The sequence below is a fragment of the Micromys minutus genome (assembly GCF_963924665.1).
Source record: "Micromys minutus genome assembly, chromosome: 23".
In the NCBI taxonomy this organism is placed as follows: domain Eukaryota; kingdom Metazoa; phylum Chordata; class Mammalia; order Rodentia; family Muridae; genus Micromys; species Micromys minutus.
This window is the reverse complement of record NC_137958.1, coordinates 22,887,040-22,904,834: the sequence shown is the minus strand read 5'-3', so window position 1 is coordinate 22,904,834 and position 17,795 is coordinate 22,887,040. Positions and strand designations below refer to the sequence as shown.

At 34.5% G+C, this 17,795-nt stretch overlaps 2 protein-coding genes across 9 annotated transcripts in view; one reads left to right on the top strand and one right to left on the bottom strand.

Annotated features, from left to right (window-relative positions):
* The window catches only part of RUNDC3B (RUN domain containing 3B), a gene marked incomplete at both ends in the record, with an annotated part of 109,302 nt that overhangs the window by 49,150 nt on the left and 42,357 nt on the right, over positions 1-17,795 (bottom strand). For all 7 annotated transcript variants that reach the window (XM_080936094.1, XM_080936088.1, XM_080936092.1 and 4 more), the window contains one exon: positions 10,008-10,093. In XM_080936094.1, the coding sequence (XP_080792220.1) occupies positions 10,008-10,093 (86 nt within the window). The remainder of the gene's footprint in view (positions 1-10,007; positions 10,094-17,795) is intronic.
* Positions 7,881-17,795, top strand: part of LOC308435447 (ATP-dependent translocase ABCB1) — a 145,462-nt gene continuing 135,547 nt past the window's right edge. For both annotated transcript variants that reach the window (XM_080936084.1, XM_080936082.1), the window contains exon 1: positions 7,881-7,979. The gene's annotated coding sequence lies outside the window, so the exon portion shown is untranslated. The remainder of the gene's footprint in view (positions 7,980-17,795) is intronic.

Sequence of the window (17,795 nt, the reverse complement as noted above, 5' to 3'; positions counted from 1 at the left end):
AGCCCAACTTCCTCTCTTGACTCCTCTCCCATCTCCCCTTGATGAATGGAACCCCTAGATGACACTGTTAAAGTTGCTAAGAACAGATAAGATAGGTCCTAGGCCCAAGGGAAAATCTAATCATTTTATTTGCTAAAAGATCCCATCAATAAGAGGATTCCTAATGAAATATTGATATGCCATAGATCAGTACAGGATTTATCTGTCATCAGGGAAGCTGCTTCTTGCAGTTGATAATAATTAACAAAGAGATTCACAACTACACATTGTACAAAGTAAGAGACTTTGGTGGATTCAGCCTACATTCGATGTCTTTATCAACCTCTTCTCAAATATCAAAAATCTATGCGTAAAACGAGGTGAAGAGATTACCAAGGAAAGTGTCTCCCAGACACACTAAGGCAAAAAGACATATGAACTCACAGAGACCATGAAAACACATACAAGACCTGCACACATCGAACGGTTCAAATCAGACAATACCCCAGCACTGATAAGGGGAAGCAGACACAACCCTTAACAAAAAGCTATTTGTAATTGATATCAGCTAGAAAAGGGAAAACCAGTTTTGTTTTGTTTTTTTTTTTTTTTTTAAATAGAGTGTTACTTGTAAATTAACGACACTCCAGGGCAGGCCCACGCCCAGGTGGAAAACACAAAAACAGACACTGTTGTGTATGTGTGTTTTGTTATTCTTTTAAAATCTTACTTGCTTTCTCTTTTCTTTTTTCATTTGCTTATCTGTTTCAATTTTAATTTTGTTGTTGTTTGTCCTAGTTCTTGGGGGGGGGGTTGTTTGAGAGAGGGCATGGAGGGGTGAACATGAAGTTGGATGGGTTGGGATGTGATAAAAATCTTGGAAGAACTGCAAAGGAGAAATAATATTGTCCAAAAAAATTTAAGTACAGTTTTTAGAAAATGAAATATAAGATAAAAGGTACACAAATTGTTGCACATTTAAATTTTAATACTTCCCAGTGTTTCTAGAGCATTTTATCGTAAGAAGTACTAATATTATATAAGTATTATATTGTTGCATAAATTGTGTCTTCATTTTCAGGGCAAAGGATTGATCCTAGGGTCTTGTATATGGTAAGCTATTTCTGTTTGTAGAGTATGTTCCAAGCAACTTTATTCTTTATATTATAAAGTGTAAAATGTGAAATAACAGTCCCACTAATAATTAAAAGCAGCTCTGTCCACTAGACAATAAAATATTCTATAGAGTATCTCTTTGATGTATTTAGTTGACTATACTGGTAGTAACTTTGAATGAAAATAATGTAAGAACAGTTACAAGGAGAAGTGGCCCATTTTGTTTTCTCCATTTCTGAAAAGACTCTAAGTATACAACAAAGATACATGAATATCTCATTTACTATGTATATATGGCTCTACAATAAAGGCCAAGATATGGAATCAGCCCAGACATCCACTGAAAATTTTATATATGGAATTTTAAAAGATAGAAAATATTAATATTTTGCTAAACACCAATACACTCAAAGCCCACCATTTGCATATAAAATGACTAAGAACAAAGATGGCGTTTTAGAGATGAATGTCCCTCACACTTGTTTCCCAACAGTTCAGGAATGACTGCTTCTTAATCACTGTCATTCACCAAAGATGCAGATTTCCTCACCAGGTACTAGGAAAACTCATGAAATTATCAAACATACATAGCTCTTCTCATTCAGAGGTGAACCGACCAACGTCATTCTAATGTACAGAAATACCCAGCTGACTTGGTGTCCTATAAACCTAGACATGAGTCTACTCTACAGGGCTTTCTCTATATGTCAGTACACATCTGTCAGTAGATGAGTACTCAATACTACATGGGAATAACTTTTCCCTGCCACAACTTCAGCACCGTAGTCCTTTGTATTTCACTTTCCTGAGATTTTTTTTTCTTTTTTAAATTGAACTTTACTTTTAAAAACAAAGATAAATGTACAGATTTTAAGCATTTTTGCATAAAAGTATACAAATACATTTTTGTCAGTACTTGGTTTTTTTTAAAGGTTTCATAGTGTGCATTAAGATCTTACTAGTTACAATGAGCATAAAGTACATGTAAAATCAAGATGTAACCTGGAAATAGTCAAAGTTTTCTTGGTGGGTAAAGATTAAGCATAATGGGTTTTCATTTTCTTCTTTTTATTCCCTTGAACTTCATATGGTCTGTGAGTTGTTTCTGGGGTGTTCAGAGCTTTCTGGGGTTAGTATCCAATTATCGGTGACTGCATATTATATCTGTTCTTTTGTGACTGGGTTATCTCACTCAGGATGATATTCTCTTGATGCATCCATTTTCTTAAAAATTTCATAAAGTCATTGTTTCTGATAGCTGAGTAGTACTCCATTGTGTAAATGTACCACAATTTTTGTATCCATTCATCTACTGAAGGACATCTGGGTTCTTTCCAGCTTCTGGTTATTATAAATAGGGCTTCAGATACACCAGAGGAGGGCATGAGATCCCATTACAGATGGTTATGAGCCACCATGTGAATTGAATTCAGGACCTCTGGAAGAGTAGTCAGTGTTATGAACCACTAAGCCATCTCTCCAGTCTGAGATTTCATTTTTAACAGCAGAATCTTCCCACATATCCTTTTCTTCAAAGAGGCTTTAGTAAGTATCTCATTGGTGTTACCACCATCTTCATTTCCCGGTTTTTGCTTTGCTGTGTTTGGTTTTCACCCCAACAGGGTTTTGGCTGTAGACTGACTTGGTCTTTCCTGAACAGCCCCTCTCATTTCCCCTTCTGCACACTGTCCTGACAAGTCTGTTTTGTAGACTGGTGTCCACATACCCTGCTTCATCTGCTTCATACATCTCTTTCTATTTTAACCAGTGCAATGTAAAATGTACTTTGCTTGATTTCTCTTTCAGGTCACACTTGGGTACCACGGATACATACTGGACAATCTCTTTTGTGTCCTGCTACCCTTTACTACTGGCCCTTACTCTCTACCACCTTTTCATAGTTCCAGATAATTAAATTATATGGAATGTTAATAAATAATAATTATAAGAATTAAAATAATTAACTCAGAAAAGAATTATAGTTTTTTGATCTTGAGAATTACCCAACTATACTTTATTTTCTATAAGAAATATTATTTTGTTCCCAGCTGCTTGGGTTTTATTTGATTCCAGATGTAGTAAAATTGACAACAAAGGCTAGTCATCACAAGTCAACCTACTGTCAACTTGACATACAGTTACATTTTTTAAACAACTTTATTTTAAAAAACAAAGATACATGTACAAATTTTAAGCATTTTTGCATAAAAGTATATGAATACATAAAGACTTGTTTATTTTATGTGTATGAGTGTTTTGTTTAGATGTATGTATGTGCACCACTTGAATGCCTTAGACCCTTGGAGGCCAGAAGAAAGCATCAGATCCCCTGGGACTAGAGTTACAGATGGGTGTGAGCCACCATGACGGTTCTGGGTACGGAACCCAGAACCTCTGAAAGAGCAACCAGTGCTCTTAACCACTGAACCATCTCTCTAGCTCTTAAAAGTCTATTTTTTAATATCCATCTTGAGCCAACCATATTTTAAAATTATAGCTTAAGAGTAAAGTAACAATAATCTACTTGTTTCCTAGTGGTAACACTGTATTAAAGGCTGCTGAAGAATATCAAAACAAAACAAAAGCCATTAAGTGCATTTTAGAGAACTATTTACCTGAGTCTAAGGATTTCTTACATTTACATGTATTAATTTATTTTAGATAGTAGAAATTAGTTAAACTAACTAGTAAATGAGCCAACTTTTAAAGCTAATAATTTTTTAAAGACAGGAAGTGAAATAATTGCTAGATGTTAAATAATTTATTCTAGTCAAATTGTAATCCAACTGCAACACTGCACTAGCCTGACAATAATTCAACAGTGAATGGAGAGGACAAATACAGGAGGAAGACTCCTTAAGGGGCTTGCCTCTTGGTTTCAACTTTCCACTACTGTTTCTCTGTGAGGAAACCTTTCAGAAAATGTACATCTACTAAGTCTGACTTACTTACACAATGAAGTGAACTGGTCCAAAGAAATCTTACATTTACCACTTAATTGAAAACATTAGTCATTTATACATTAAAGGGATAGAAAGAAATTAATATTTATCTTCTTAATTAAACTTGTAACATCACTTTCCAATATTCTGAGAGACATAAAATTTCATACTGTCTCATAGAAGAATTGGAATAGAAAAGCTGGCAAATGTTGCTCAGTAGAAAAACCGAGCATAAAGTAAGCATACACACACACACACACACACACTCCTTTGTTAACAGTATTTTTTGTTCTAAAGAAAATATTTTGGAGAGCACTAACAAAAACGGTACACTGAATTCTAAGAAGATAAATATTTAAAGTACTGAAGTAAAAATACATAAAATTCTACACAAATAAAAGAGTATATCATTCCGTACTGTTCAATATTTTACATGTAAGCAACTTTTTATATTCCTGTGATCTGTATTTTTATTAGGTGCATTCCTATCAATTATTTATATTTTGGCTAAAAATGTGCTAATGAGTAGCAGTGAGTAGCATCCTTATAATTTATGTCCATCATATATAAATTAGATCTCTTGTAATGCCATCTGATTGTTCATTCTGAAAGCTTCTTTTAAGGCCTTTCAAGTTGATAACAACAAATACCCTGTGGGTGGGACTAAAATAGTGCAGAACAATATCATGCTTCAAATTACCCCCGTGTGAAGATCCTAACTTTCACTCTGACAGTGCATTGTTAAAATATGAGGAAGCTTATAAGTTTTATAAAAATATAAATATAACAATATAAGAAATGCTATTATGGACATCTTTCTTTTCTGTTTCCAGTGTAATCTGTACATAAAAATTATAAGGAGCAAATGAGAGAAAATTTTCCCATGTGGTAGACAAAGATAGCATTATAAATAACCATCATATGATGCTTAGAGTTAAAATGTATATGAAACAAGAATACAACATAAATCTCCAAAGATATTAAGAATGTAAGATTCATTGATTATTTTACCAAGTCCTTCCTGTTATGTGACAAGAACTATGTTGCATACTACATTTACAATGGCAAAAAAGAAAGAAAGAAAACTAGACAGTTTATTCTCTCTTGAACATAACATCTCAGTAAATTGATAGGCAAAAAAAAAAAAAAAAAAAAACCAAAAACCAACAAAAAAAGAAAAAGACAATTATGGAGAGTGGTAAATATTTTCTTGAGAGAGAGATGAGAGCGAATTCTGGAGTCATTAAGAACTAGTAGACTCGTGTGTAACCTGAACCTTTGATCTACATGAGTCTAACCACAGACCGTTTTGTAGGCTCTGAGACATTTACAAAATTAGTAAATGATATGTATTGAGCATAAGGCGTAATTATAATGATTTTATTCAGGTTGCTTTCTTTAATTTGCTACTGTATGTTATCCTCCAGAGAAGTGAAATGACTCACTACAGGCCCACAGCCAGACAGCAGCAAAGCCAGGAAAGGGTTTGAGAAATGTAACTGGAACCAACTGGCTCAGGCGCCATTCACACATTTTATGGAAAACTGATGAGATCTCCAACTTCCAAGGTAGGCCAAGGATCCTGGTGGGGACAAACTAATGTAGTGAGGAAATAAAGGAGGTCTGAATTACTCTACGAGTCTCAGAGGATAGATATAGAGAGATTTTAAATAAATCGAAGATAGAACCAACAAGACCTTCTCATGCACAGGGAATAAAAGAGAAACTGAGTATGAATTTTATGCTCCCAAGTTGTTTAAGAGTACACAGTGAAGTCATCTGATAAGGGCAAACAGTGTTATGGAAAGGGGGAACACATACTTGAACTATTTATCTGGAGATTTAAATATGGTTTCGGCATAATATAGACAACATTTAAAGCCAAGAAAAAGAATAAAATTTTAGAAAAAGAAAAACATAAATAGAGAAAAAAGAAAAGACAATAAAGAGAACAGTGAAATTTAGGATTTTTGAAGAAAGATAGAAAGGAACGATTACAGAGAGTTAGTTTATTGTACAAAGCATACACAGTTCCGAACAGGATCCTATACATTACAATTTAAATAAAGTTGTTAACCAAAAAGAATACTAGAATATAATGTTATATCACTTCATGTTTTCAGAATTCATAAAAACCTATTTTTCATATCTATATGATTTCAATAAAATTTTACCCTATTAAAAAGCAACTAGGTATCAAGACTCAGGACCCGCCCACAGATAGCTGAGCCCCCAGAGAAGTCAAGCGCTCTCTCACCTGAGCCCAGGGTAAACCCTAAGCCTGCCACATACCTTCAATGGCTGTCCAGGATGGGAACACCTGGTGATCTCCTGGGCAGACAGTATGGTGCACTCGGGGATTGAGTCCTTTCTGGACCAGTGAGAGGGCAGGGTGACCACCTGCAGGTGAGGACCTGCCTGCAGATGGCTGAGACCTCAGAACAGACTTGCAAGTGCTCTTCCGCCAGAGCCTATGAGGAGCTTGCCACACACCCTACTGGCTGTCCATGGAGGGTTCACCTGGAGCTCCTGGAGGACAGATAGCATGATACTCTCTGGGATTGGGTCTTTTCCAGCCCAGAGAGGGGGCCAGGTGACCTCCATCAAGGTCAGGACCCACTTGCAAACAGCTGAGTTCCCAGAACAGCTTCACAAGGGCTATGCTCTGTTTCCCCTATATATTCATACTATGATAAGGTTTAACATAAATTAAGTCACATGAAGCGATACACAGTAACAACTGATTAAAGCAACAGCCTGTAACAAGTTATATAAAATGCATGAATTACCTCTGGATGTTGCTAGTCAATGAGTAACATAAATCACAGAATGAAAATTTGTAGATATCAAAGGATAATTTTAATGTATATATTTAGCATATTTATAGACTCTAAAACTCTTGGTTCTTAAAAGATGTAGCAACTTATTGCTATTCTAGCTACTTTTTTAAAAAAGGAAGGCAATCTTATTTATTGTACACATAGCAGGATGTTCACAGCCTTGTGCAGGGGAAGTAGTTCAAATCAACTGGCAGGCTAAAGCCCTTCTAAAATTGAGAGCTCCACCTTTAGTGATAGCTCAGAAAATTAAAAAGCTTTATTTTATACTTTACTCCCTTCTATATTTATAAAAAATATTGTATATCTTATATAACTATTGTATAGTGACATTGCTTTATGATATAATTTATCATTTTAAATTAAATACTGAAGTAGCTAAATTTAGATTTTCATAAATCTAATTTTATCTTTCTATTTTCCTAATCTATTGTTGCCAATATTTATTACTTAAAATATTTGCCAAAATATTTTCAATATTATTTCAAATGCCACATGTATAAAATTTGACTTAATGTTTCCTGTTAATTCTTAGTATGTAGATGGACAGAAATTACTTTGAACAAACCAATTCAGTTTTAATTCATTTTCATTTGAGGTTTTCCCCAGGAATCTATCAAGGTAATATTCCACCTTAAAAAAACAAAACAAAACAAAAAACCAAACCTTAGATTGTACTCTATTACTTCCCAATTCTGGCTGTCTCCAGGTAACACCCAAATTCCTGAATCACAAAACATTCTAAGTTTTTATTCCTTTTTTTTTTTTTTCAGTTTCTCCTCAAGACACTTTCCATTTCTGCAAGAAGTTCACATGAAATTCTTTAATACTTTGAAGGGAATCATGTACTCCAAGAATTTGTACTTGCTCCCCACCCTTCCTCCACCCTTCCTCCAGGCTTGGAAACTCTCAGATTAGTGCTTCAAAGTTGCCAGTTTTAGCTCCTCCCCTTGAACTGGGGTAAACACGCTGTTACTATTTTTAAAAAAATATTTCTCTTTGTGAAGTCAGACAGGAGAAGAAACCCACTTGATTCAGATACTCTCAAGATTTTTAAAGAATTTCTGCTTCTTTAAGCACTTACATCTGGAAGCATTCAGAAAAGGTAATGTACAACTGTTCTCTCCAGGACTGTTCTTATATTTTACAAATTTGCTCTTCCAAGTATGTTTGTTTAGCCAGAGATTTACATTCAAATTAATTATAATTAAAAAGTTATTTGAATTTATTTCAGTAAAAATAACAACATTAAGTAGTTAAAAACATTCTGGGTTTTCACATTTGTTAGTCACAATCTTAAAATTCTGGAATAGTTTTGTGCTCACTTTCCTTGTGAAATATGAAGCCACTGTATTCACATTTAAGCACCTGTTAGGGCAGATATGTTTATGTATACATGCATATAATATGCACTAAGCCACATTTGTGTTTTGAATAGAATACGTATAGTATTACAAGACTTTTTATTTAAGAAACTTTTCTGTTTAGAATTAAATCATTTCCTTTGTCATCAGTGTAGGACTAGATGTCAGGCAAACCTAAAATGTTTCTCTTTTATTTTTAAACTATTGTTCCAAAAACAATCTATTCAAAAATTATGTCTATTTTACCCAGTTTCCTAAAACAAGGAACTAATAACTTGAGAGACATTTCTGTGTTTACTTAGAAAAGATGAAATAATTATATGAGATAATTATTATCTAAGCTTAGTTTTAATTTAGATTGTTTTGGTTTTGCATACTAGATTCTGATAGTATCCTGTAGTTTTATTTACAAAGCATTTGTACCCTCATTATTTCTTTTTATAATTAAGTTTGTCTCCCTGTGATGATAAAATTTCATTTTGTCAGGTTTATTTTAACGATTTAAGAGTTTATCACCTCACTATCCATATTTAGATATATGCCAAGAGTATCAAGTTGCTAAAATCTCAATAAATACACAATATATTTATCTTATTAAAATGCTTTTGTAGTTAAATGTATTTTCTGGTCAAATTTATTATCATAATAATTTTTGGTATCTGTCAATTTAAAAGTTTACTGTTTTATTTATTATCTACAGGGTTGAAAAATTCTCAGTAAATATCTGTACTCATTAGCTGTCAAAAAGAATGTCATAACTCATGTCAAGGTTTTATTAAAATCTAGAGTATTAGATCCTTCTGGACATGGAAATTGGGGCTCCAGATTCATAAGTCCTTTCTTTATTTCTAACCTTCTTTATCAAACTGATTTACAGCTGCCATTTTACCATCCTTTTCAAAAATAAGAATGAGGTAAAATAAGAAAAGTCTTTTAAAAGCACTAAAACAGCCTTTCTGTGAGAAGGGAAATGTTCTACAACTTGTCATGAACGAAGTACCTGAATGTGATACAGCAGCTAAACAAGTAAATTGAGATTTTATATGGACCTAACTAATTTTATCTTATATAGTATCTTGTGCTAGTGACACTATATAGCACATGTCTAAGATAATGAGCTTATACATGCTTCCGTTTACAAGTACTTCTGACATAGAGAAAAGTAGTGTCAACAGCAACAAATGTAGGTTGCCAGGCAAGAACTAAATACTTAACGACTGTTGTGTAGCAGGAAACTTTTTGCCACCAATTAAAAAGCAATTAAAGTCTTCAGTTTTATAGAGCAAATAGTAGGTCATCCCTTAAATCTATGTAACCTTAGAAAAGTAGTATCTACAAAGTTCACTGAAAAGTCAACAAAGCCATTATTAATCCTCTACATGAATGAAAGAAACAAATGATCTATTTATAGTCTTCTCAAGCAGAGAAATAAGCACCATATTGGGGGTATAGACCAGTATATTTAAGAATTTCATACTTAGAACTTCCTTCAAATTTGTCAAAAGAAAGAGAATGGAAGAACAAAGCTCAAAGCACTGACCAATTGAAACTCAGAATGATTCAGTGAAAAGACATTCCAGGTGGTAGCATGTGTACCTTTACACCAATCAGTAAGTCAAATGTATAGTCAGGTGACAAATTACACTCTTCTCAGTAGATAGTAGATTTATCTGAGTAATAAGAAAAACAGATGATCTGAAAGTTGAAAACTTCAGACTACCTCTTTATTTTCAAATCATAAATATTAGAAAATTGAAAGGACTTTAAACCTGGTTGTTTTGAAGTCTCTCAAAGCTGTAGAGATGTATTCAGACAAATGTTTTTCCATGAGTGCTACTCTGATCCAGGCTCTACCCTAAGAGGAACAAGAAAGGATCAAATAAGAAACTTAAAAAACATTTTCTATATACTGTCAAATATCTGTGTAATAGCAATAAGGAATAAATAATTTAAAATAGAGAATAACCAGGAAAAACATCTAAGAAGATAAAACAGAACATGTTGATTAATTAAATACATATTTTTGTCTTTCATCAGATATATAACATATCAAATTACAGCTATGTCCCTTAACCCAAGTTAGAGTTTTATTTTTAATCACATAGTACTTGTATATAAAATTCTACTCTACTATCCAAAGGCAACATGCTAGTTAAAATAAAACACATAAAACAGAATCTTTTAGTACTCACTTCAACAATACTTGTTTGGAAAATATTCTACTCATACTCCAAGAGGGAGTTTTTATACTGACAGTAAATTACCATGTATGATCAATCATAAACCCAATTCATGAGTCAGTGAATTTTAGAGCTTCTTCCCCCAAATTTAAAACATGCTACCCAAGATTCAAAATAGAAAACAAGAGGCCAGGAACTGAGAATATAGCTCAGTGATTCAGCATTTGCTTAGCATAATCCAGGCTCTGATTTACCCTTCCCTGCAAAACAAACAAACAATAAACTCCTCAACTCAGATGCCAGCATATTTCAGCAGAATCACAAGACTTGTGAATCACTAAAAAATACTAGAAAGTACCAACACCTTTTAGTAGTAGACATTAGCTAGCCCTTCTTAATATTCCAAAATCTTCCCTATAGAGGGTGTGTGAGGGAAGGTCACTTCCTTGTGAACATGTGGAGGTCAGAAGTCAATTCCAGGTCTCTGTCCATTGTGCTTTATCACTCTTCCCTGACCTTTTCTTTCTTTCTTTCTTTAATTTATTTACTTTTGAGACAAGGTCTCTCATCCAACCTGGAGCTCATTTGGTTATTTTGGCTACATGGACAAGACAGCAAGTACCCGGGACCCACCTGTCTCTTTTCTAGTTTCCCATACCTCTGACCTGGAGTTACAGACCAGAGCCATCACACCAGAATGTTTATGTGGGTGCTGGAGATTTGAATTCAGGTCATCAAGCCTGTAAAGAAAGCACTTTACGTCACCAGGCTACCTCCCCGGCCCTTTTATAGCCTATATAGACTGAAAGAATGTAAGGAATAATATCTGTGCAAATAATGTAAAATTAATGTACATTTACTTTCATTTCTACCTAATTCTTCCCAATTCACCAGCAAAATTTATGCAACTGAATGACACAGGAAGCCAAAATATTGGAATGGCAGTGGGAATAAAGCTCAACCATTGGGCTTGGACAAAAGCAAGAAAATGTCCACAGATACAATGATTCTAGGTAGTGATAAAAAACAACCAGGCTGCTGCCAGGAAGAAAATGAACGATGGGGATGGAGTTGCAGGCCAGTCTTCTCACCCACTATCTTGACTTGCAGCTTGCTCTGCACTCAGTCCATTGGCTGGTTCCTTTTGAGTAAGATTAGAGGGACCCACAGGAGGTGGAGCTGTAAGGCAAGCTGCTAGCTGCCCGCAGTCCCAGAATTTCACTACAAATTTAGTTTGACACATCAACTATAAGTGGTTTGTAACTAGTAGTGGCTTCCAAAATCAAAAGGCTACACTGTCACAAGTATAGAAGCAAAGGAAGGCATTTTCCAGAGAAATGTGCTGTGGTTAGATAAGAGATGTGGGGAAAGTCCTGTTTCCGGGTTTATTAATTCCAATCCACACAGAGTTGGGCTGCAGTTAGTTTCCTGCCCTTGAATGTCTGGGGAACTCTCTGTTGTGAAAACAAATTGTGCTAATTTTTTTTCTTTCAATAAAAGAACTTTTACTAGAATAGAGAAACAAATAAGACTTATGAAGATTGTTGCCCACCACAATATAGAAAACCTGAAGCAGTGTTAAAGAATTTATACTTTATTACTTGGCAATGGTGAATCAAGACGTAAAACTATTGTGAATGTTAATCATTTTTAAGAACATAATTATTATGCTCCAGACTATTCAAATACTTTTATGTATATCAAAATATATCTCATAAAAATTTTATGAGTCAGGGGTACAAAATTATTACTACTTTACTATATGATGAAACAAAGCAATATTCCATTAGTATAAAAAACTTTCATCATCAAGCAGACTGATCTATATATTCTTTCTTGTCCAAAGAATGGGATATCATCACTTAAAAGAGAAAAAAAGATGTTACACAGTAAGGATGTATGGCTCAATATATCTGACAAAACACTGTTACCTACAGACTACAAAACAGTCTTTAAATTTTCTACAAATCCACCAAATTAAAAATGGATCTACTAGTAGGAATATGTTTTAGTTACAATTCAGCTTAATTATTAGGATATGCAGATGTTATTTGTTTCATGTTGGGTAAGTTATTATTTTTCAAATAATTTTCCCACTTCTATTACTGTTGCATATTTATCAGTGTGAAGTTATTAATAATACTTTCACAGGATATTTACTGTCTACGGTGGTGGTTCTCCACCTTCCCAGTGCTTCAACCCTTTAATACAGTTTCTCATGTTATGGTGACTCCCATCTATACAATGATCTCACGGCTACTTTTTATCTGTAATTTTGCTACAGTCATGAATCATAATGTAGATATCAGATAGGCAGTATATCCACCCCATAGGTATCTCCACCTACAGGTTGAGAACCTGGGGTATATAGATTATATATGTGTTGTCTGCATTCATCATATTTTATAATCTGTTTTACATCTTGAAGAGATGTATTGAAATCTATTGATTACACCAATAATCAAAAATTACCCACAGCTTTTAGTATGCAATTCTAGAATAAATTTCCTTCACTGTAATTGAAGTGTTGGTCTTTATTCTTTCTTTCCTTCTACTTACAGTTACTACTTATGTAGTGGCTTATTAAATGAATTATTTGATGACTAATTTTTATCACTTATTGTTATTCAAACATACACAAAAACTTACATAAGTGTTTCATTAAAGCAACCTTTTTATATATTTCATTGTCATTTTTCAAATATACTTCAGTTTTGATTTTGATTTCCCCTTTCATTTAAGAGATACTTAGAGGTCCTTCAAAACGTCATCCATAAAAGGATCTAGCTGTTTTGCAATTGAGTCCAGCTTACTTCTACAGTGGACGTTACAAGATCTTTTGGAGGTCACTGAGATCAATTATGGCTCAGCAAACAGTTAATGTTTATGTAATTCATACGTGTTTAATGTTTGTCTAAGTCCTATTTGTATTTGATGAACATTCTATTTTATAGTTAGCTTTTTAAAATGTTCATAATACTCATCTTTGCCTCTATTTTTAACCCACTGTATTTACTTAAGAGTTTGTTGTATTTATCATCACATCTTTTTTGTAGCTTTTCTTGCTATCAGTCAGTTTTTCTTTTCTTTTTGGGGACTATGAGAATTGAGACAGTTTTTCCATGTACCCCAAACTGGCCTTGAACTTGGGACCCTCTTTCTTCAGCTTCCTGAGTGTTGAGATTACAAGCATGTACCACCACACCTAGCTTGATGTTCTTTCTTGATATGCTTGATTTGATTGAATAACGGATACTGCTAACAATAACTCACAGCACTAGGATGCTTCCTCTCTCCACAGTTGTTTTTTTTTTTTTTTTTTTTTTTTTTTTTTTCTTGGACACATGTAGAGGAGCACCACTTTTAGGGCTTTTTTATTTTTGTTGATTTTTCTGAACTGTCTTTATCCTCAGTATGAAAACTTTCTGGCCTCAAATGAAAAGTCTGGAGTGTTTACAGAACACTCTACTTAGTTTTTCGAGAACTTTAACCTGTTATTTCTACAGAATAAAATGAAAACATTTGGTCTGTTGTTCTATCTGCTGCTTAATCCTAACTCACAGACTAAGTGTTGTCCCTTCCCCAGAATTCATACCTTGCTCTCATATCCCCCTCCACCCATCCCCTTCTCACTTCTGACATAAGAGCTGATAAGTATGTTGTTCTGTGGCTTTACAGCTCCTTTCCCTTGTAGCTGCAAGGTAGGACTACTGTTCTACCTAGTACAAGTCCATTGGTATGTAGGTCAGGCCAGGCTAGATAATATGGTATGAAGCTTGCTCACCCCCAAATCCTTTAAGTATCAGAACACTACCCTCAAGAAGGGGTCTGTAATGCTCATGGTGGTCATCTGTCCTACTGTAGCACCTCTTGGGGTATGAAGGAAAGGCTCTTTCCCTTCAAGGCTCCATCATCCTGCCTATAGTTTGATTCTTTGTCTCTTCCAGTGATTTCCAATTTCACGGCTGCATGATGGCCCTGTTGTCATAAAGCTCTCTCTTTAGATAAGGCACATTCTTTTTTTTTTTTTTTAAACTTTATTTTAAAAACAAAGATAAAAGAAAAAAATTTTAAACATTTTTGCATAAATGTATACAAATACAATTGTGTCAGTGCTTGGCTTTTTTTTTTTTTTTTCTTTTTTTTTAAGGTTTGATACTCTGCATTAAGGTCTTACTAGTTACAATGAGCAAAAAGTACATGTAAAACAGGATGTAACCCGGAATTAGTCAACGTTTTCTTGGTGTGTAAGGATTGAGCATGATGGTATTTTTTGTTTTGTTTGTTTGTTTGTTTGTTTTGTTTTCTTTTTTTCTTGAACTTCACACAGTCTGTGAGATGTTTCTGGGGCAGTCCGAGCCTCTGGGGTTAGCATCCCACTATCAGTGACTGCATATTATGTCTGTTCTTTTGTGACTGGGTTATCTCAATCAGGATGATATTTTCTAGATGCAGCCATTTTCTTAAGAATTTGGTTAAGTCATTGTTTCTGATAGCTGAGTAGTACTCCATTGTGTAAATGTACCACAATTTTTGTATCCATTCATCTACTGAAGGACATCTGGGTTCTTTCCAGCTTCTGGCTATTATAAATAGAGCTGCTATGAACATTGTGGTGCATATATCTTTGTTGTGTATTAAAGTGTCTCTGGGGTATATGCCCAGAAGTGGAATAGCTGGATCTTCAGGTAGTACTATCTCCAATTTTCTGAGGAATCGCCAGACTGATTTCCAGAGTGGTTGTATCAGTTTACAACCACACCAACAGTGGAGAAGTGTTCCTCTTTCTCCACAACCTCGCCAGCATCTGCTGTCATCTGAGTTTTGGATCTTGGCCAATCTGACTGGTGTGAGGTGGAATCTCAGGGTTGTTTTGATTTGCATTTCCCTGATGGCTAAGGATGTCGAGCACTTCCTTAGATGTTTCTCAGCCATTCGATAATCCTCAATTGAGAATGTTTTGTTTAGCTCTGTACCCCACTTTTTAATAGGGTTGTTTGATTGTCTGGTGTCTAGCTTTTTGAGTTCTTTGTATACGTTGGATATTAGGCCTCTATCTGATGTGGAGTTGGTAAAGATCTTTTCCCATTCTGTTGGCTGCCGTTTTCTTTTCTTGACGATGTCCTTAGGATAAGGCACGTTCTTAAGAGCAATTTGTATTGAAGTACAGGTTTGTGTCTTCTCGGTTGTTTTCTGCATTGAGGACAAGCCACTTCCACATTTACTCTTCCAGCCTTCATTTGCAATACTTCTTATACTCATGTCTCCTATTTTATATTTGAAAACTAGAAAGTTAGATTTCCATTTTTAGGTTTTCAAATACTTTGTTAACCAAGCTAACCTTTTATAGATCCATTCATCCACGCGACTTCTCTTAACCAATTTCTCAAATAAGAATGGTCAACAGGAAGAAATGAGAGGTGGAGCTCTCCTGGTCCTCAGTCCTGCCACCATGCACATGTAACTAAGTCAAGTCCAATATAAACGATCTATCCAGTAATCCTCTGTAGTGACCTATAAACTCTAACACAAACTTGCTTCCCTTCTCCACGATTCTGTATGCTTACACTATCAGTATATATTTCTGCCTTAAAATTTGTTTTTATTTACTGGAATTTGGGGATGTCATCATTCAGTACAAAAAGAGCTAGCCCAGATTCAGGAAGCACTTCAAGTACAAAATCACTGGCTTCTAAGAATGACTTCATCTATACAATAAATATTGAAAATTTGTGAATATTTTCATTCAGCTGTTGTGAGAGACTTATTTATACTAAACATCACTCTGTGTGCAGCCATTACACACAACATCCTGTTGTGATGGAGAAAGAAAGGCAATAAGCTCTGCCTATATACAATTAGGCAGGGGAGATAGATTTTATTATGGAAAGTTGTATTATTTTCTATTGCTATGCAGTATATTGCAAATTTAGAGGCTTAAGAATGCCCTGACTCAGCAGCACCTTTACTATTCAGAAGTCTGGGTGTGTAACACCAGGATCTTTCTGTTTAGGTCACACAAAATGTGGGCCACTGGGGGGAAATCTACATCCAAGTTCATGGCAGCAGATAGTGAAGTAATGTTCTTGTAGATTGGCAACTGATGTACCCCACCCATCATGGTTACTGGCAGTGTCCACTTTTAGCTTGCAAAGGCTACAAGCATTTTCAGATTCTGGTTCTCAACCTTCTAGGCACTGGGGAAACCTAATTTCTCATAAGATTTACATTTCTGAGTCTTAATTTACCACCAGATGGGGCAAATCCTGTTTTTGTAAAATTACCAGTTAAAGGCCTTTGATATTTATTACATTTTCAAAGCTATTCATTTTGGCGTCAAGCTAAAACTACAAAGAATATGAAGAAGTAATGTCCTATTTCAAAAGTTGTCTAACACTGATATTTGGCATTTAGGAGACTACTGAATACATACCTATACAAACTGAAAGAAGGACCTTGGGAATGCCTTATTATTTCCCCTACCAAATGAAAAACTGAGACTTAGGGAGACTTCTTTTCACTCACATAAGTGCATTTAGCCGACTCTGATTTAATCCCACACGGTTTTTCAACTAGAATTATTATCGTGAGACTTGGAGGAAAGTAACTCTGGAAAACTGATGTATTGGAAAGATTTTGGTTATCTTCATAGACCTTCTTTGTGAAAATGACTGATTCTAACATACACTTTCTCATAGCAACACGAGAAGCCCAGGACGTTTGCATGTACATTGTGGCTTCCATTTCTGAGTTTTTAAGGCATTTCTGTGTGCAAATGCTATGTCTCTGCATTTCCATGTGTTTCTTGTGCCTTTTCTTATGTTTGTTTTGTCCTCTTCCAAATTGCTCATTTTGTTTTATCTTATTTTATTAAATTTCCTTAGATGCCTGTTTGTTTTCTAGTGCAGATAGAAAGGGTGTGGATCCCGATGGGAGGGGATGAAATGAAGACCTGGGAGGACTAGGGATGAGAAAAACTGTAATCAGAACGCATTATATGGGAAAATCTATTTATAATAAAAATGAGCAGGGTGTAAAAAAGCAGTAAGAGCTATCAGATTGCAATCTCAAGCAAGTAACAAAGATTTGTTTCATCAAAAACTACAACTAATTTTTGAGTGTAAAGAAATTGAAATATCATTCCTAAATTATAAGGAAAGCATAGAAACAAAGCTGATACAAAGACAACTAAGGTGTTGTTTCAATTCTAAAATAATAAAGTCATAACTTGATCTTTAAACTGTAAATCTTTATTTTTCTACTTCTGATAGCCCAATACAATGAAAAACACTTCCTAAATTAAGGCTAAGATACCTTATGTCTACATCTCAGACATTTTAAGTTTTTTATTTTATTTTTTAACAATTTCAAAAAAAA